We start from the raw sequence: 21,913 nt of genomic DNA, 5'->3' as shown, positions 1-21,913 counted from the left end.
GTGCACATAAGGAAAATAAACTTTCAGAACTACAAGGGTAGAGTGGGGAAATGGGACTAATTGGATTGCTCTACAGAGAACCAACATGGGCTGAATGGTCTCCTTCTGTGCCATAATAATCTGAGTACGAGACTCGAGAGGGCTTGGTCAAACAGATGCTGAGAGGTTGCATCCGCTGACAGGAGAATCTAGAACTCTGGCCATAATCTCCGGATGAGGAGATAGCCATTTTGGACTGGGATTTCTTAAGCACTAATCGTGCGTCTCAGTGGCAAACTTGCACGTTAACGTTTTGCAAGACTGAATTGTTGGACCAATGACTGAACCAAATGCTGGAGAAAATACAGATTTTAAAAACAAATACGTATCAAGGTCAGTATGATGCAGCTGTAGCAGTTCTTGTGGTCTGGACAATGTTCGCAATATTGCTATTTTATTCGGATTGGACTTGATTTATTGTCACGTGTATCAAGGTACAGTGAAAAGTATTGTTCTGAGTACAGTCCAGGCAGATCGTTCCATACAAGAAAAACATAGGACATGTGTAAATACACAATGGAATTTTAATTTGACGTGACGTAGTGCCTCCTCACTTTGTTGACTGTTTTTCATATTAGGAGTCCAGTGCACATGAGAAAGGTAGCCAGTCAGAAAAAATGCACCCTTTTCCCTCGGTTGATTAGATCTAAGCTTAGTATAACATGAAAGATGTACGGTTGAAATTTCCAGATTTGTGCTCTTACTCTTTTTTCGCAGTCTTCACAACTTGCTGAACTCCAGCAATGAGAACGTATGGTTATCAAACCAAGCTATTGAGAGTAGTATGGTTATCAAACTAAGCTATTGAGAGTTTACAAGGAGCAGTTAGGCTTCTTACTTCATTTTGAGGAAATGACATGTGACATAATGAGGGGATAGTTAAGGAGTGGAGAAAACAATCGCGTTTAGCTGTGTGTGCATTGATGACCGGAATCGCGTTTAGCTGTTTGTGCATTGATGACCGGAATCGCGTTTAGCTGTTTGTGCATTGATGACCGGAATCGCGTTGAGCTGTTTGTGCATTGATGACCGGAATCTTCCTGATTGAGTTCTCCACACTTGGCACGCTGCATTTGCACTCGAATATTCAAGGCATTATAAATTCTGGCATTGCGAGAAAGCCAAGTACTTCAACATTGAAACTTTATACTTTTGTACGTCAGACACATGCCAAAAAGAAGCATGTTTCAATTGTGTTTTAATATATAGCTGCTGAACATTAGTGTAAATAATTGATGTAATTTTCTATTTATAGCCCTAGAATCCATTGCAGTACACAAAGCAAACAACTGACATACTTCATGTTGAATTAGTACTTCAAAAGCTGATTATTAAAGCTGTCCACTTAAAGCAATTATAATTCATAGACATCAAATTAAGCACCAAGTAAATAGTCATCAACTTCAATTACAGCTGCAGGGATCAATTGACAAAGTTGTTCAAATGCTGCCCACTTGTTAGCTGGATGAACACAAGTGTCAAACTATTTTTAGAGGACCATCTCTTAACACTTAGGATGTAGACCCAGTATAATTTACAAAACTTTCACAATTTGCAAGTTTTAAAAAGAGTATCATAGTCTACAAAATAAATCATCCCCCCCCCCCCCCCCCAAAACAAAACTCACTTCTGCCTTTGTCAGCAACTGTGAAATAATTTCATAGACATCTGTATTCTTTTGGATAAGTGATATTTCTTCTCCCTCATGTCTGGCAACATGGCTGAGCCACAACTGGCCATCACAGGTAAATTTTCCAACACGAGCCACTGAACAGCAAATCCTGGGTACTATTTTTCATTTTTTCCAGGTCCAGAGCGGTAATGTCCACCCACCCCTTCCCCCATCCAACCACGTCACTGTCACCTAGACCAACCAAGTTAATACAGACCTGAGGAATTCTGCCTGTAAGGATAAGTGCAGCATCAGGCCATGATTTTATTTAGGCCAGTATTCCATTTTGGGGAACTGTACATCTTCCTTGCAATACTGAGCAATCGTAAGTCAACTTTCCTGTAGATGAATGCACAATTTGAAGTCTCTGATGTTCTCTATGAAGAGTCAGCTGTGATTTCAGTGGATGAGCAACATTTCTGAACTTAGTTCTACTGAATCCGTATTGCCTGGCTTTTCACCTGTTGTCCATGAAGAGTCTACAGCAGAGCACAGGTCAGAGTCCACAGAGGATCACACTGCTCAAGAGCTTTCAAGGGTGAAAGTCAATTTTCACCCATACTTCAGTCCCAACTGAAAGTAGTTTCCTGCTAAGAGCAATGGCAGAATCTTTACACTCCTGAGGCTGCAAAATCTTGCACAACAATCTTATCCCCGAGTTGATTATCTACAAGAAATCTGTCTCCATATTCTTCACAGGTTTTCCCTTGTGTGCAAGTGTGGTCCTCGTGCCATTAGACAGTCCTCATGAAATATCACTGGGAATCATCTTTTCTTTTACTGATAGTCTAACAGGAAGTTGATCATTTTTTCCTTTATCAGTGCACAATACAGCAGTAGCAATCTTTCCTGAAGTTGAAGACCATTCCTTTCCTGAAGTTTCTTCCCAGAGTCATTTGAGGCACCCACAAGTTCCTCAGTGTCTGAGTTCCTCTCTGCTTGTCCTCGAGGGTCCAAATATTGATTCACTTCAGTCTTTTCATTTGGATCAGTCTTTTGATGAACAGTTTTCTTTCTCATTGGAGTTCAGGCATCACAAAGCCTACACTCAGCATTTCAGTCATGCTGCCAGCAAGTTGGTAAAGTGTTGTCCTATTCTGCAGATGGCTTACCAGATGCAGAAGAAAGCTCTCATGACCCGAAGATGTCTTCCTTGAGGGCTGAGAATACTGAGATATTGAATCCACCAGCATTCTGATTTGGGGAATGAAAGAGCAAGAGTTGATTGGAATCTGTAGTTGTAAAAAGGGAATTACAAAAATGCAGTGCAAATAGTTAAAGACACAGTTTCATGTAATTGTTAAAAAGTAGATGGTACATATGTTAACCCTTTAAATGCTACACCTCACACCCAAGTATGTTATGTCAATGTATGACTTAGATGATGATATACCACTAATACGAGTCAGTCATGCATTTGACTCTCGCAAGATAGGTCGGAATCATGCAGAGGTGCAATGTATATATTCTGTAACCTGTCTAGTGTAGTACTAATAAAGTGTTAATCAGATACCAAAGTATGTCTACAGTCAAGTCTATGGACCAAGTCTTTACCTAGAGTTCAAGATAGAAGAACACTTCTCACAACAGAGACCAGTTGCACAATTCACTCTTGTGGCTGCAAACCCGTAATGCCCAGTCTTTACATTGTACTCTGTGTTCTTGTAGAATTGTACAGCGGCATTTCCTTATCCTGCTAAGTGTGATGAATGTAATAAATTATTATATTTTGTGTTTATTGCAGTAATGTTAATAAAAAAAACACCTGGGTTTAAGATGCATACAGCATTTTGTCTGCTAAAGCTCTGATTAAGGGGTCACAAAAGTGACGTAATCCTGGATTTTGCAGGAGGAGTGTTCTGCAGAGAGATTCAGAAGCATTTATAATGGGCAGCATGGTGGTACCGTGCCAGAGATCTGGGTTTGATTCCTGCCTTGGGTGACTGCATGTTCTCTCTGTGTCTGCATGGGTTTCCTCCAGGTGCTCCAGTTTCCTCCCACAGTCCAAAGATGTGCAGATTAGGTGGGATTATAGTGATATGGTGGGGGAGTGGGTCTCGGACTTTCAAGACGGTTGGTGCTGACTCAGTGGGTTGAATGACCTCCTTCTGCATTGTAGGAATTCTATGAATATTGTTTTGATTTGAGATGCATTGTATTTGGACCTGGCTAACCAGGTCATGGGACATCGTGTGGAAGTAGAGAGAAGAATGCCTTATTCTTTGCATATGTTATAAGTAAGGGGACGAGCCAGACTGTCTGTAGTTTCAGTTTCCCATTCCCATAGGATTTTAGTCTTCCAAGATGTGTCTTTCACTTTGCTCCTGAAAGGTTCTCTCCAAGGGCTCTGCGCGGAGAAAAAGTAAACCTGATTGTTGACTTTATTTATTAGTGCTATTTGAACTATATTGGTTTGCTTAATTGAAATATATAATGGCAGGTGTAGGGAACAAGTTAAAAATGTTCTTATTACTTGGAACTGTTAACTGTAAAACTACACATTTGTTGCTAATGTATTTAATTCTATATTTAAATTCAAGTTTGCTTTTACGTAAACATGATCAATATTTTATCATTCCTGTGGCGTAGTCATCTTTCCTCACAGTTTTACAAGTTGCAATCCATTTACAAAGAGCACCCTGCTTAAGCCCACGCCTCCACCTTATCCCCATAACCCAGTAACCCCACCTAACCTTTTGGGCACTAAGGGACAATTCAGCATGGCCAATCCACCTAACCTGCACACCTTTGGACTGTGGGAGGAAACCGGAGCACCTGGAGGAAACCCATGCAGACATGGGGGAAGAGTACAAACTCCACACAAAGCTGTTATTGAACCCAGGTCCCCAGAGCTGTGAAGCAGCAGCGCTAACCACTGCACCACTGTGCCATCCTACATAAGAACATAAGAACTAGGAGCAGGAAACATGAAAACTATGAAAACATGAAAACATGAAACTATCATGCCACTTTCACAGGAAGAAGTCTTACAACACCAGTTTAAAGTCCAACAGGTTTGTTTCAAACACTAGCTTTCAGAGCACTGCTCATTCCTCAGGTTAATGAAGAGGTATGTTCCAGAAACATATATAGACAAATTCAAAGATGCCAGACAATGCTTAGAATGCGAGCATTTGCAGGTAATTAAATCTTTACAGATGCAGAGATAGGGGTAACCCCAGGTTAAAGAGGTGTGAACTGTCCTGACTTGAGACAATTCACACCTCTTTAACCTGTTTAACACCTATCTCTGCATCTGTAAAGATTTAATTACCTGCAAATGCTCGCATTCTAAGCATTGTCTGGCATCTTTGACTTTGTCTATATATGTTTCTGGAACATACCTCTTCATTCACCTGGGGAAGGAGCAGTGCTCTGAAAGCTAGTGTTTGAAACAAACCTGTTGGACATTAACCTGGTGTTGTAAGACATCTTGCTGTGCTCACCCCAGTCCAACGCCGGCATCTCCACATCATGACTTTCACAGGAAGACAAAGGAAATACTTGCATCTACGAAGTTAATTTTACTTCTGGTAGGGACGTTTATTCTGAACCGTTTTTCCAAAGCCTGCTTCGGTGGCAACTTTCATTACCTTCTCGGTCGGTCATCTCTACTCTCGCTCTCAGCACCGCCCAGCCCCTCAGACAAACATTCTTCTCTGAGGTGATCAGACATCTATCCATTATCCTTATCTGGGCTGTACAAAAGAATAGAACTGTGCCATGTATGTGTAACTAACCTTCCATGACGGACAGATAGGTCATCAGACTCTGTGATGGGCTAATGTGATGGCTGGTCAAACATGGTTGTCCCAAAGGACAATGGATCTTGAAATCTTGAATGAATCATTTTGGCTGAAGCGGAGATGCTTGTGTATTCCTGATAACGAGGTTAAGTCTGAATGGGGCAAGGTAACTCAGGCTGTGGACATATCCCTCTGACTGCTGCCAGCAGTCTTTTCCTTCAGTCTGTTTAACCCCTAAATTGCCCGCTACATCCTGGATCCCATTTCTGGACCCATATTCCTAATAGATCCAGATCATGACAGTAGTCATTGTTGCTGTTGTGATGGTAAGACATTGGCTACAGAGGCAAGAGTGAATTCCCTTGACAGAAAAACATAATGAGACCGGTTATGTCCAACTAGAACAGGGGTGGGCAAACTGCAATTTAGGGGTTAAACAGACTGAAGGAAAAGACTGCTGGCAGCAGTCCGAGGGATATGTCCACAGCCTGAGTTACCTTGCCCCATTCAGACTTAACCTCGTTATCAGGAATACACAAGCATCTCCGCTTCAGCCAAAATGATTCATTCAAGATTTCAAGATCTATTGTCCTTTGGGACAACCATGTTTGACCAGCCATCACATTAGCCCATCACAGAGTCTGATGACCTATCTGTCCGTCATTGTTAGGTTAATGGGGGGGGGGGGGGGTTGTTGGGTTACTGGTATAGGGTGGATACATTGACTTGAGTAGGGTGATCATTGCTCGGCACAACATCGAGGGCCGAAGGGCCTGTTCTGTGCTGTACTGTTCTATGTTCTATATGAGGCGCCCAGAATCATAACCGGGTGAAGCGCCATTTTTGAAAAGTAGAGAAAAAGAGGGCTAAAGGCAGGATGCCGGCGGGGGAAGCGCTGAGGTATATGCCGCACGCTAATTGGTTACAACTGGGACTATTAATTAATATACTATGCGGCCCTTTAAAATTGTGAATTTCTGAATGCGGCCCTTGCACGGAAAAGTTTGCCTACCCCTGAACTAGAAGAAACATGATAGAGAATGAAAAATGTGATGGGGTAGGTTTATGGAGGTTTGCCAAAGTAGAAGAGCAAGATGGAGAGGCAGAAATTTAGGGAGCAAATTCCAGACTCTGGGGACTAGGTAGCTGAAGGCATCGTTGCTAATACAATGAGAGAAAGTAGCATGCACTGTGTGCCAAAGTTGGAGAAGTGCAAAGTTTGAAAGGTTGCAGGAGGAGGTAACAAAAGGTACGGTGAAGGCCATGAAAGAAATTTAAAATTTCATGTATAGGGAGATTGTAAACCAGCAGAAACAGGTGATAAGTGAGAAGGTTAGGATATGAATATGTTTGAAATTAAGTTTATAGTTAGCCAAGGATGTTGGGGAAATGTCCATCTCAAAAGAATTACAATGGCACCTAACATAGTGGCTGAGTGCAGGGGATGGGGAGGGTGTGGTGAAATAAGCAGGAAGTTGTTTGATTAAGATGGGTTTCTTATGACAGGAGATCAGAGAAGCTTTGCTGAGAGTCATGGGGAAACTAGAAAACAATGTGATTAAACATAATCATGTTGAATGATGGATCTCGCTCGATGGGCTTTATGGCCTACTCCTGTTCCCATGCTCCTAATTTAATAGATACGGAGAGGTGTCTGGTCTGATAGAAATGGGAAACCCAAGGCAACTATATGCATGGTCTTGACTAGCGGCAAAGCAGTTTGAGCTTTTCAAACTAGCTTGGAATGACTGTGGAGAGAGCAGAAAAAAGCATTTTAGTGGAGAAACTAAGGTTAAGGGTTACTTTACCAGCATGATTCTGGAATAATTGGTAGATTTGCCAGAATGTAACAAGATTCAAAGCGCTTGTGTGGTGCAGGGATTCTGCTGACAGTTAACTGTATCTATTGTGGGCAGCACGGTGGCCTAGTGGTTAGCACAACCGCCTCACGGCGCTGAGGTCCCAGGTTCGATCCCGGCTCTGGGTCACTGTCCGTGTGGAGTTTGCACATTCTCCCCGTGTCTGCGTGGGTTTCGCCCCCACAACCCAAAAAAAAATGTGCAGAGTAGGTGGATTGGCCACGCTAAATTGCCCCTTAATTGGAAAAAATAATTGGGTAATCTAAATTTTAAGAAAAAATAAATAAAAATTAAAAAAAAATCTGTATCTATTGTGTATCCTTGTATGTCTGGGGCAAAGAAGCATGTCATACCAGATAGATCACTCCAAACTCGAAAGAATAATGGTTTTGCTGAAGGTCAGGGCATCTGAGAACCTGAGCATTGATTAACCATGGAGATAGCTATGCAAGTATTATGGTGAATGGCGGCCCAAGGTGAGGTTTATTTTCACTCATGGATACAGAAGGAATTGTGTTTTTGAAGTGGCATTGTTGGGTGAGATCGGTGGTTGAGCAGCAGGAAGGGTCTTGGTGGATACGAGGAAGTATTTGGAGATGAGTTATGTCAGTAATGGAGTGGTCCCATGCAGAGAGAGCACAAGATAACACCCAGCCACTCCCCCTCCCTCCCCACCACCTTTTGTGACCTTGCCTTGAGTGTATGTCAAAGTTTATATAGAGGGCGAGGTTCAAGGACCACAAGAGGTCAGTGAATTCAAAGAGAATAATCATAGAATTTACAGTACAGAAGGAGGCCATTCAGCCCATCGAGTCTGCACTGGCACTTGGAAAGAGCACCCTACCTACACCCCCACCCAACACTAAGGGCAATTTTGGACAATAAGGGCAAATTAGCATGGCCAATCCATTTAACCTGCACATCTCTGGACTGTGGAAGGAAACAGGAACACCCGGAGGAAACCCACGCGCACACGGGGAGAACGTGCAGACTCTACACCGACAGTGACCCAAACCGGGAATCGAACCTGGGACCCTGGAGCTGTGAAGCAATTGTGCTAACCACTATGCTACCGTGCTGCCCTTAAGAAGCCAAAGGCAATATATTAACTAAAAAGTTGAAAACAGTGATGATCCTGAGGTCATTGACATCTGTGATGCTGTGAATGTTCCTTGAGGTTTTATTCTTTTGTCGTTTCTTGTTAAAATGTTTTTTAAGTTAATCTGATTTTGACTTCAGTCTTCCGTCTTCCTCTTTTTCAGGGACCACGGAGGTGATGAGTACTGACAGGGTCTCCAGCCTTGGTGGTGGTGGTGGTGATGATGACAATAATAGCAGAGGATTTGACGATGTGGTGCCATATAGTGATGATGAGACAGACAATGAATTGGATAGTTCAACTGAAAGATTGGAAGATAAACAGCAAAGCAGCATCAACCAAAAGACCGAGGAGGGATGGCAACCAAAAAGTGGTAAAGCTCAATTCTCATCCGATTTTAGACCATGAAATAAATTGACATGTTTCGTACAAACAACAAATAAAGGAGACGAACAAGAAATAAAATTGCGTATCGGGGCCTCACGGTAGCATGGTGGTTAGCATCAATGCTTCACAGCTCCAGGGTCCCAGGTTCGATTCCCGGCTGGGTCACTGTCTGTGTGGAGTCTGCACGTCCTCCCCGTGTGTGCGTGGGTTTCCTCCGGGTGCTCCGGTTTCCTCCCACAGTCCAAAGATGTGCGGGTTAGGTGGATTGGCCATGCTAAATTGCCCGTAGTGTAAGGTTAATGGGGGGATTGTTGGGTTACGGGTATACGGGTTACGTGGGTTTAAGTAGAGTGATCATTGCTCGGCACAACATCGAGGGCCGAAGGGCCTGTTCTGTGCTGTACTGTTCTATTCTATTCTATTCTATTCTGTACCAGATGGATAAAGTAAACAAAGGATTGAAAGATAAAATCCATGCTTTAAGACTATGAAACTGCATAAGTGTGAATGCAGGTAGTCAAAAGAAAATGGCAACTTCAAGCTGTTTAGGCACTTGGAAATGTAATGTTATGGGCAGCTGAGAAATGCAGTTAACCTAATGATATGAGGTGAGACCAGATAACAAAAGAAGCACATTATCTGCATAAATTAATTATAGTCTCTTTGCTGGAATGATGGGCTTTCCAATGAATGAGATCTCTCTGACTGGCACCTCATTAGGTGACCCATGTTTGTTTAATTAAATCAGAAGGGATAAAGCTATACAACTATACTTCTTTGAGGAAGTAACAAGGAAGTTGGACAAAGGAGAACCAGTGGACGTGATTTCTTTAGATTTCCAGAAGGCCTTTCACAAGGTGCCGCATAGGAGACTGTTAAATACGTTAAAAACCCATGGTGTTAAGGGTAAGATCCTGGCATGGATAGAGGATTGGCTGACTGGCAGAAGGCAGAGAGTGGGGATAAAGGGGTCTTTTTCAGGACGGCAACCAGTGACTAGTAGTGTGCCTCAGGGGAAGGTGGACCACAACTTTTCACAATATATATTAATGATCTGGAGGAAGGAACTGAAGGCACAGTTGCCAAGTTTGCAGATGATACAAAGATCTGTAGAGGGGCAGGTAGTATTGAGGAAGCAGGTGGGCTTCAGAAGGACTTGGACAGGTTAGGAGAGTGGGCAATGAAGTGGCAGATAGAATACAATGTGGAAAAGTGTGAGTTTATGCACTTTGGAAGGAGAAATGGAGGCATAGACTATTTTCTAAATGAGAAGATGCTTAGGAAATCAGAAGCACAAACGGACTTGGGAGTTCTTGTTCACGATTCTCTTAAGGTTAACGTGCAGGTTCAGTCGGCAATTAAGAAGGCAAATGCAATGTTAGCATTCCTATCGAGTGGGCGAGAATACAAGGGATGTACTCCTGATGCTATATAAGGCTCTGGTCAGACCCTATTTGGAGTATTGTGAGCAGTTTTGGGCTCCGTATCTAAGGAAGGATGTGCTGGCCTTGAAAAGGGTCCAGAGGAGGTTCACAAGAATGATCCTTGGAATGAAGAGCTTGTCGTATGAAGAACGGTTGAGGACTCCGGGTCTGTACTCTTTGGAGTTTAGAAGGATGAGGGGGGACCTTATTGAAACTTATAGGATTCTGCATGGCCTGGATCGAGTGGACGTGGAGAGAATGTTTCCACTTGTAGGAGAAGATCAGCCAGAGGGTGGTGAATCTGTGGAACTCTTTGCCGCAGAAGGCTGTGGAGGCCAAATCCCTGAGTGTCTTTAAGACTGAGATAGATAGGTTTTTGATCAATAAGGGGATCAGGGGTTATGGGGCGAAGGCAGGAGAATGGGGATGAGAAAATTATTAGCCATGATTGAATGGCGGAGCAGATCGATGGGCCGAGTGGCCCAATTCTACTCCTATGTTTTATGGTCTTATGGTCTAAAACAGCAGGTGCACTTATTTGGCTAAAGAGCTGGGAATGTGATGATACCAAGCTTGCAATAGGGGCAGGCCACAGAGATGTTTTGTTTCATGAGGTGGAGCAAAATTAGTTTAAAAGCATTGAGTAAACCCTGAAAAGTTTTAAATCCCATTTACTTCACCAGATCAAAAACAAATTCTGTATGTTGGATAATTAACTTAAAAATCAAGTTGAAGACAGCGTATGTTATGTCATCATAGAGATGTCATCATTGAGACGAGAGGAGTGTATGAAGGTTCTCTAGTTTCTTATTATCTGGGTGTTTGCTGAGACAGTTTATATTTGCAGTTTAGACCTTGTGTGGTTTGCAGCGAGCTCACTGAGAGAAGTTAGGCAGCGTAAATTATAGTTAGATGGACCTACACATTAAACAGAGTAAAGAACTAACATAATTGAGTGTGGAATGTGGGGTAGTTTAATCTCCATGTGAATCTTGTGTGAGGTAATAGAAACTGCATGATTGCCTAATTTGAAGCTAGTGAGAGCATCTACAGTGGGCCTCATTGTGTCTTATTGCAAAAGAATCCGCAGAATTGGCTTGCAAATATTAAAAAGTAACCAGAACAAGGGACAAAGACAATCCAGTGCCAAGAGAAGACGAATGGAAGTTTTACTGGAAATAACTGGTGCTGAGGCAATTTAAAGATCGTTTTGAGAAGACTGGCATACTTATGGGGAGTGACTACTGAAATAGGCACGGTTAAGTTTGATGTGCCTTATGAAAAGTAAGAATGGGGAAGTAAGAAGTAAATCTGCGTGCATGACATTCATTGTTATGAACCAAGCTGGTTAACTTGATATTGCTTGTTTTGTTCAAAGCTTTATTCTTAAAAAGTGAAATCTATGGCATGGTTCTATTGGTTAAAGTTAGGTTTTTTGATTTTTCTTCAAATGTTATCCATTCCTAATCTGATAGTAACCAAAACTGAAAAGGCTGGAAATGCTGAGCAGGCAAGGTCCACATCTGTGAGGTCAGTTAATCTTTTAGACTTGGTGCCCCTCCCCGCCATGATTCATGAAGTTGGCAGGAATGGAAAATTGCACCAAATATAAAAGAGGAAGTGTTAAGTCATGGTTGAAGGAATGACGCCAGACTCTGAAAAATCTTTGTTTGCACTTAGCTATCGAAGCACATCATGGAATTACCTAGCCCTACCCATTAGGCGACACAGGCATGCTGGGTTAAATGACCGCTTCCTTTGGTGCATCAACCTATAATTCTAATTTACCAGTTGAAAACTTTCAGTTCTAAATCTCGTGTCTAAACGAACACAATATCGGTAGAATTATATACTTGAAGTTCAGTCCAGGTACAAATAAAAGATCTTGCACAATTGTAAGTCAGTATAGAGTCACACTCCAAAGGTGTCACACTGGCTGGGGAGTGAAGGCAGACTCATAGAATTTACAGTGCAGAAGGAGGCCATTCGGCCCATCGAGTCTGCGCCGGCTCCTGGAAAGAGCACCCTTCCCAAGGTCCACACCTCCACCCTATCCCCATAACCCAGCAACCCCACCCAACACTAAGGGCAATTTTGGACACTATGGGCAATTTAGCATAGCCAATCCACCTAACCCGCACATCTTTGGACTGTGGGAGGAAACCCACGCACACACGGGGAGAATGTGTAGACTCCGCACAGACAGTGACCCAAGCCGGGAATCGAACCTGTGACCCTGGAGCTGTGAAGCAATTGTGCTAACCACAATGCTACCGTGCTGCCCAATAATGCTACCGTGTTGCCCATGACTCGATACTGATCATGTTCAGATATTTCTGAATGGCAATTAATCTGGTTAGCTAGATCAATACAGTACAAGTCATGAAGTCAAAAACTCTGAAATTTGAGTTTGGCGTATATTGATCAGAGCTGAACAGTGTAATCATCAACGCATGCAACAAATATCCTAACTTTAGAGACTTCCGGAGGCGGCGATGTCCGAGTGAGCCGCACATTCGGTGGGCTCTCACTCCGGCCGGCTGGAACAGCTGTTTCCCCGCGATAGCGGGACTACGGAGGCGGCAGAAAGGCTGCCTGGAACAGAGGAGGAGAGCGGGCTGCAGAGGATGTAAGTGTGGAGGCCAGCAGGTGAGGAAGAAGGAGAGAGAGAGAGAAGGAGGAAGCTGACCTGCAGGTTAAGATGGCGGACCCACGGACCTTCCTTCCTCCAGGACAAAGGGAAAAAGAAAAAGTTTGGAGTTGCTGAGGAGGGACAGCTTGGACCCACTTCAGATGCCCAAGAGGTCAAATTGAAGGAGCTGGGCGAAGGAAAGCGGCAGCGGAGGCGCTGAGGAGCGGGCTGCGGCATATGGAACAGCGGGATTCCAGAAAGCAGAAGAAGAAGGAGAAAAAGGGACAGAGACAAGGACCGGAAGAAAATTACCTGGGACCTAAGATGGCGGACACACGGAACCCGGACTCAGCAATCCAGCTGGCGCTGGATAACATGCTCCAGGTAATGAAGTCCAGTTTTGAAGCGCTGAAGCGGGACAGCTTGGACCCAATCCAGAAAGCGGTGGATCAGCTGAACCAGAGGATGGACGCCCAGGATGTTAAAGTTAAGGAGCTGGGAGAAGCGGTGGAGGAGCAGGCGGATGCGCAAACGGTTGCAGCGCTAGAAGTGGACGGCCTGAAAGAGCGGCAGAGAAGACTGCTGGACAGAGTAGAGGAGCTGGAGAATAGAGTCCGCAGGAACAATCTGAGGATGGTCGGCCTCCCGGAGGGGGCGGAGGGAGCTGATGCTGCAGCGTTTGTAGCAGACCTGCTGAAGCAGCTGATGGGGGCTGAAGCCTTTCCGCGACCGCTGGAGCTGGAGGGGGCACACAGGGTGCAGGCAAGGCAGGGGCGGCTGGGCGGACCCCCCCGCCCGATGGTGATTAGGTTCCACAGGTTCGTGGACAAGGAGCGGGTGCTGCAGTGGGCAAAGAGCGCCAGGAGCAGCACGTGGAATAACAGTGTGCTCCGCATCTATCAGGACCTAAGCCAGGAGGTGGCTCGGCGGCGAGCAGCCTTTAAGAATGTCAAGGAGGTGCTGTTCAAGAAGCACGTGAAGTTTGGTCTGCTGTTCCCAGCTCGGCTATGGGTCACGCACCAGGGTCAACACCACTACTTTTCCGAGCCCGAAGAAGCGATGGATTTTGTGAGGGACCTGGGGATGGTCCCGAAAGGAGGCCCTAAGGACACGAGTTAGGGCCCGAGGATTTCTGTGGGGAGGAACGCCGAATGTGCCTGGACTGCTGCTCAACGGTTTGCTGGGCCAATGGGGCCAAACGGAACATTTGAGACTCTTTCCTTTGTTCATGGACATTTATGTGCTTTTTCTCTTTTTTCTATGTTTTTTCCCTTTTTTTTTTCCTGTTTGGGCTTTTTGTGCAGCTCGCGGAAGACACTGGAGCCGGCTTGCCCCAGTGGGTGGGGAGGAGGGCGGGGAAACAAGGGGAATGGGACAGGAAGGCGCCGGAGTGTTGAGTCACCGGGCTAGCAGATTGGCTAGTCAAGGAAGTCAGATGGGGGGGAAAGCTATAGCCAGTAGATGGCAGGGGTGGGGGTATCGGGGGATGGGGTTAGGGGAGGGGGGGGTTGTTCTGCTGACGGGAGAGGGACTTGAAATAGGCACTGGAAAGGAGGTCGAGGGTGGAGGCAGCTATAGGGCGGGCCAGGAAGGGCGCGACGCACGGGTCAGGGGCCGGCCCGAGAAAGGCTATGGCTGACCGGCGGGGTGGGGGGGGTGGGATGTGCCCCCCGACCAGGCTGATCACCTGGAACGTCAAGGGACTGAATGGGCCGGTTAAGAGGGCGCGGGTGTTCGCGCACTTGCGGGCCCTGAGGGCGGACGTAATTATGTTGCAGGAGACACATCTGAAAGTGTCAGACCAGACCAGGCTAAGGAAGGGCTGGATTAGCCAGGTCTTCCACTCGGACTTGGACTCGAAGTCCAGAGGGGTGGCAATCATGATCAACAAGCGGTGCAATTTGAGGCAGAGGGCATATCCGCAGACAGGGGGGGCAGATACCTGATGGTACGGGGCAGGCTGGAGGGGAGAAGAGTGGTGCTGGTGAATATATATGCCCCGAACTGGGATGACGTGGACTTCATTAAAAGAGTGCTGGGGAAGATCCCGGACTTGGATTCTCGCAGGCTAATAATGGGAGGGGACTTTAACATGGTCCTTGACCCGACTTTGGATCGGTCGTGTCCCAGAACGGGTAGGCTCTCAGCAATGGCAAGGGAGCTGAAAGGGTTTATGGAGCAAATGGGGGCAGTGGACCCCTGGAGGGAGGGACAGCCAACAGGAAGGGGCTACTCGTTCTACTCGCACGTCCACAAAGTATATTCCAGGATAGATTTCTTTGTGCTAAGCAGGGACTGTAGGGGGGAGGTAAAGAACACGGAATACTCAGCAATTACCATTTCAGACCATGCCCCGCATTGGGTGGACCTGCAGTTCGGGGGAGCGAGGTATCAACGCCCGCAATGGAGGCTAGATGTGGGACTGCTGTCGGAGGAGGGGATCTGCGAGAGGCTTCGGAAATGTATAAAAAATTACCTGCAGGTGAATGACACTGGGGAGGTCTCAGCGGCGACCGTGTGGGAGGCGCTAAAGGCAGTAGTGCGGGGGGAGCTGATTTCAATTGGGGCCCATAGAGCCAAGGCAGACCGGGCAGAGATGGATAGATTGGTCAGGGAAATGGGCCGGATAGATGAAGAGCACGCGGAGTCCCCGGGGGAGGTTTTACTCAGGGAAAGGCAGAGGCTACAGGCGGAACTGGGGGCACTATCCACGAGCAGGGCCGTGGAACAGCTTAGGAAGGCGAGGGGAGTGGTGTACGAGTATGGGGAAAAGGCTAGCAGACTGTTAGCGCAGCAACTTAGGAGGAGGGAGGCGGCCAGGGAAATAGGTAGAGTGAGGGACGAGGGGGGGCACAAAGTGGAGGATCCGGCAGAATTGAATAGGGTATTCCGGGACTTCTATCGTAAGCTGTATACTTCGGAGCCGCCAGAAGAACCGGAGGGGATGAAAAGGTTTCTGGATGGGTTAACATTCCCAACAGTTGGGGGGGGGCGAGTGGAAGAGCTGGGGGCCCCGATTAGAGTAGAGGAGGTATTGGGGGGCCTAAAGGCCATGCAGTCGGGGAAGTCCCCGGGGCCGGATGGATACCCAGTAGAGTTTTATAGGAAGTTCTCTGAGCTGGTGGGCCCGGTCTTGGCGAGGGTTTTCAATGAGGCAAGGGACAGAGGGACCCTGCCGCCGACGATGTCACAAGCCACCATATCTCTGATATTAAAGCGGGGTAAAGACCCGGAGGTGTGCGGGTCCTACAGGCCAATCTCCCTGATTAATGTAGATGCCAAGCTCCTGGCAAAGGTACTGGCGGGTAGAATGGAGGACTGTGTACCGGAGGTGATTGGGGAGGATCAAACGGGGTTCGTGAAAGGTAGGCAGCTGGCGGCCAATCTGAGGAGATTGCTCAATGTGATAATGATGCCCCCGGCGGGTAGAGAGGTGGAGGTAGTGGTGGCTATGGACGCCGAGAAGGCCTTTGACCGGGTGGAGTGGGAATATCTATGGGAGGTGCTCGGACGGTTTGGGTTCGGGGAGGGATTGGTGGATTGGATCAAATTATTATATCAGGCCCCGAGGGCCAGCGTCAGGACCAACAGAGAAGTGTCGGAGTACTTTAGGTTGTACCGAGGGACCAGGCAGGGCTGCCCGCTCTCCCCGCTGCTGTTTGCGCTGGCCATAGAGCCGCTGGCGATTGCGCTGAGAGCCGCAGAGGGTTGGAAGGGGATGGTGAGGGGCGGGGTTGAACATAGGGTTTCTCTTTATGCAGACGACCTGCTCCTGTACGTGTCGGACCCAGTGGCCGGGATGGGAACTATACTGGGAATGCTGAGGGAGTTCGGCCAGTTCTCAGGATACAAATTAAATACGGTCAAGAGTGAAATGTTTGTGGTACAGGCAAGGGGCCAGGAGAACAGATTGAGAGGGCTACCGTTTAGGTTAGTTGAGGAAAATTTCCGGTATTTGGGAATCCAGGTGGCGCGAGACTGGGGCAGGCTGCACAAGTTAAATTTGGCCAGGGTGGTGGAGCAAATGAAGGGAGAGTTTCGGAGATGGGATGCACTCCCGCTGTCGCTGGCAGGGAGGGTGCAGACTGTAAAGATGACAATCCTCCCTCGATTTTTGTTTATTTTTCAGTGCCTCCCGATCTTTATCCCACAGTCCTTCTTCAAAAGAGTTAACGGGCTGATCATGAGCTTTGTCTGGGCGGGAAAGTCTCCGCGGGTGAAGAAGGCGATGTTGGAGAGGAACCGCAGCGAGGGAGGGCTGGCGTTGCCGAGTCTGGTCAATTATTACTGGGCAGCCAACATCGCTATGATAAGGAAGTGGATGGTGGGTACGGGGTCTATTTGGGAGCGAGTGGAGGCGGCTTCGTGCAGGGGCTCCAGTTTGGAAGCCCTGGTCACGGCTCCTCTACCGCTGCCGCCGGCCAAGTACACCACCAGCCCGGTAGTGGTGGCGACCCTGCGGATATGGGGCCAGTGGAGGAGGCATGTGGGGGAGATGGGGGCGTCTGTCTGGGCGCCAATCTGCGACAACCATCGGTTTGCCCCCGGCAGTATGGATGGGGGGTTCCGAGTATGGCGGCGAGCAGGGGCGGGAAGGGTGGGTGATATGTTCCTGGAAGGGAGCTTCGCGAGTTTGAGGAGCTTGGAGGAGAAATTTGGGTTGGTAGGGGGAAATGATTTTAGATACCTACAGCTGCGGGACTTTGTTCGTAGACAGGTCCCATCTTTCCCGCGCCTCCCGCCAATGGGGATCCTAGACAGAATAGTCTCTGGGAGGGACGAAGGGGAGGGTAGAGTCTCAGGTATTTATAAGGTGCTCATGAGGGAGGAAGGGTCCCAGACAGAGGAACTGAAACTTAAATGGGAGGAGGAGCTAGGCGGGGAAATGGAGGATGGGCTGTGGGCAGAGGCCCTGAGTAGGGTAAACTCGACCGCGACATGTGCAAGGCTCGGGCTGATCCAATTTAAGGTCGTTCACCGGGCCCATATGACGGTGGCTCGGATGAGCAAATTTTTCGGGATAGAGGACAAATGCGCTAGGTGCGCGGGAGGACCAGCGAACCATGTGCACATGTTTTGGGCATGCCCTGAGCTGAGGGGGTACTGGGAGGGATTTGCGGGGGTCATGGCCCAGGTGCTAAAAACAAGGGTGGTGATGAGTCCAGGGGTGGCAATTTTTGGGGTTTCGGAAGACCCGGGCGTCCAGGGGGAGAAAGCGGCCGATGTGCTGGCCTTTGCTTCCCTGATAGCCCGGCGACGAATATTATTGGCGTGGAGGGACTCAAAGCCCCCGAAGACTGAGTGGTGGCTTGCGGACATGTCAAGTTTCCTGGGGATGGAAAAAATTAAGTTCGCCTTGAGGGGATCTGTGCAGGGGTTCACCCGGAGGTGGCAACCATTTATTGACTTCTTTGCGGGAGAGTGAGCGTCAGCAGGGGGGTGGGGTGGGGGGGGGGGGGGTAGAGTAGAGTAGGAGGGAAAATATGGCGGGTAGTACGGGTGGGAGGGGAGCGGGCTTGTGCAATACGGTATGATGGAAGTATTGAAAGTACGTGGATGTTTGCACATTTTTGCCTTTTTTGCTTCCTTTCTGATGATGTCTGTAACTGTTTATAAAGCCAAAAACTACCTCAATAAAATTGTTTATTAAAAAAAAAAAAATATCCTAACTTTAGCAACTCTGCAGAAAAGGGGCAGAGAAAAGGTCTGCGTTATCTGGGTTCTAAAGGAAGACTGGAAAAACTCTTCAATAATGAAGAGCCGAATGAGGGATGAGATATTTACAAGATAATAAATTGAACAGAAAAGGTTACGCCATTGCACTGTTTTTACATAGAATTTACATAGAATTTACAGTGCAGAAGGAGGCCATTCGGCCCATCGAGTCTGCACCGGCTCCTGGAAAGAGCACCCTACCCAAGGTTAACACCTCCACCCTATCCCCATAACCCAGTAACCCCATCCAACACTAAGGGTAATTTAGCCTGCCAATCCACCTAACCTGCACATCTTTGGACTGTGGGAGGAAACCGGAGCACCCGGAGGAAACCCACGCACACACGGGGGGGGGTGTGCAGACTCCGCACAGACGGTGACCCAAGCCGGAATCGAACCCGGGACCCTGGAGTTGTGAAGCGATTGAGCTATCCACAATGCTACCGTGCTTGGGTCATAAAGCATAAATATAGAATAAATGGGTACAAACTTCTAAAAGGACAAATTCCGGTCTAATCAGAAAACTGAGCAGTAATAGCAGAAATTGTAGGGTCATGGGAAAAATCTACAGAATTATTTTTTGGATTTGTTTGTTTATTGTCACGTGTACTAAGGTTCTTTTCTGCGTGCTGCTCAAACAGATCATTTAGTAAATGAAAATAAAACAGCATATTATTTAAATGGAGAGGGATTGCAGAACTTTAATGTGCAGAGGAATCTAGAAGTCCTGGTTCGCGAATCATAAATTAAGGGAGATTACTCCATGATAGAAAAATAATTGTGCAAGGATCAGCTTTAAGACTTCTTAACAATACTATGATATTTGGGGTATTGGATATTTTACATGCACCAAAGCTTTTGAAGCTGCTAATTATCTAAAATGATCCTTCCCTGAAAAGATCCATCACTGTTTTAATAGTTAAATACTATTTATGAATGTTTGTCTGTGGTAGAAGAGAAAAAGAAATCCAAAAACGTAAAATTACAGCATCTCTTCCAGGATAAAATATATTTGTCAAGATATTTTATTTGAAAAGAACTTCAGGCTGAGCTTAGCCATTCCCTTCCTCTCCAAGCAGCTTGCCTCCCTGTGCTAATATTGCCGTAATAACCTATGAATTACGGGCACGGTATAGAATTAGGAGCAGGTGCATGTTACCCAGTCCTTCAAACCTGCTCCGCCCTTAAATAAGATCATGACTGATCTGACTGGAACCTCCTGCCTACCCCGGTAAGCTTTTGCCTCCTTGTTTATCAAACAAGAGAGTCTGTTTCCACTGCCTTTTGAGGAAGGGAATTCCAAATACTGACGACACTCAAGAAATTATACTCACCTGTCTTAAATGGGTGACTTCTCAGTCTTAAACAGTGACCCCTAGTTCTAGATTCTCCCACAGGAGGAAACATCCTCTCTACATCAACCATGTCACGACTCCTCAAGATCTTGTATATTTCAAGCAAGCCACTCCTTACTCTTCCAAACCAGCAGATACAACCCATACCTGTCAAATCTTTTGCTCATCAAATAACCTGCCAATTCCTAGTATTAGTTTAGTAAACCTTCCAAGTAGGCATTTTGGCCCCTCAAGCCTGCTCTGTCATTCAATAAGATCATGGTTGATTTAATTGTGGTCTCCACTTCACAGTGTACCTATCCTCAATAAGCTTTGACTCCCGTGGTCAAGAATTAGACGTAAAAATAATCATTCACCCTGCCTCCACCGCTCTTTGGGGAAGGAATTTTCAAAGACTTTGAACCCTCCGAGCAACAAAAATTTCTTCTCATCTCCACTTTAAATGGGAGACTCCTTTTAAACTATTCCCTCATTCAACGTCCTTTCAGAATCTTGTATGTAAGATCACCTCATTCTTCTGAGCTCCAATGGATACAGGTCCAGCCTGTCCAACCTTTCCTCATAAGATAACCCAGGTATCAGCCAAGTAAACGTGATCTAAACTGATTCTAATCCAATTATATCCTTAAATAAGGAGCTCAAAACTGTACTCGGTACTCTTAAATGTGGTCTCGATAAAACAGGTGAACAGCTGTAGGAAAAGATCCCTATTTAAATAACATTTCATTTCTCTTCCTTTTGATGTGCCTGCATACTAACGACTTGTGATTCGTGAACCAGGACTCCCAGATCCCTCTGCACATTAGTTCTGCAATCCCTCTCCATTTAAATAATATGCTGTTTTACTGCTCTGCCTGCCATAGTGGACAATATCACATTTTTCCATATTATACTCCATTGCCTCAGCTTTTTCCACCGTCTTAACCTAGCCATGTCCCTTTGCAGGCTCGTTACGTCACCTTCACTACTTACATTCCTATCTTTTTGTAATCAGCAAACTTAGTAACTGCACATTTGATCCTTTTGTTCAAATCATTGATGTCGATCGTAAATATAATAATCTTCATTATTGTCACAAGTAGGGCTAAATTAACACTGCGATGAAGTTACTGTGAAAAGCCCCAGTCGCCACATTCCGGCGCCTGTTCGGGTACACTGAAGGAGAATTCAGAATATCCAATTCACCTAACAGCACGTCTTTCGGGACTTGTGGGAGGAAACTGGAGTACCCAGAGGGAACCCTTGCGGACACAGGGAGGACGTGTAGACTCCGCACAGACAGTGACCCAAGCCGGGGATCGAACCTGGGACCTAGCACTGTGAAGCAACGGTGCTAACCAATGTGCTACCGTGTTGCCCTATTTGAGGTCCCAATACTGATCTCGGTGATACTCCGCTCACCACATTTTGAAACCTATAAAAAGATCAATTTATGCCTCCTCTGTTTTCTGTTTGCTAAACAACCCTCTATCCCCTAACCCATTGGATCTTATTTTGTCGTAGTTTTACGATCCCAGCTGATAATATTGGACAAGTCAGATCCCAGAGTGAAACCTGGCTTGATGATCCCGATCGTGTCTTTTTAGAAACTGCAGAGACAAGTTACTGAACAAATTTATCGGAGTTTACTGAGGAACTTTAAACTTAACAGATAAAACATTTATTAAGCAAGGGAGGGAAAATGACTATATTACACCAGATGAAAATATTGAGAAGATCTCAGTACAAACGCAAGAATACGATCCAAACTCTTGTTGTTCCTTTTATCCTAGCAATGCCCTTACAGGCACCAAAACACAACCAAGCTTTGCCACTAGTTTGGTTAAGCTTCCCCAGTTGCAAATAGTTTTCTTCTGGTGGATTTCTGCACAGTCGCCTTTCCCCCAGCGGGTATGTCCCCCTGAGACACCCTAAACCACACTCTAAACTCACTATTCCTTCAATTGCAGAGGAAAGACATGAGTTTCCTGAACTCAATCCCCAGC

General features: G+C 46.2%; 1 protein-coding gene across 1 annotated transcript in view; it reads left to right on the top strand.

Annotated features, from left to right (window-relative positions):
- atp8b1 (ATPase phospholipid transporting 8B1) overlaps positions 1 to 21,913 on the top strand; it is a 213,364-nt gene that overhangs the window by 108,485 nt on the left and 82,966 nt on the right. Inside the window, exon 2 of the mRNA XM_038790574.1 lies at positions 8,579 to 8,788. Coding sequence (XP_038646502.1) covers positions 8,593 to 8,788 — 196 coding nt within the window. The 5' untranslated portion in view covers positions 8,579 to 8,592. The remainder of the gene's footprint in view (positions 1 to 8,578; positions 8,789 to 21,913) is intronic.

The sequence above is a fragment of the Scyliorhinus canicula genome, chromosome 3, assembly GCF_902713615.1.
Source record: "Scyliorhinus canicula chromosome 3, sScyCan1.1, whole genome shotgun sequence".
NCBI lineage: Eukaryota > Metazoa > Chordata > Chondrichthyes > Carcharhiniformes > Scyliorhinidae > Scyliorhinus > Scyliorhinus canicula.
This window is presented reverse-complemented; position numbering and strand designations above follow the sequence as displayed.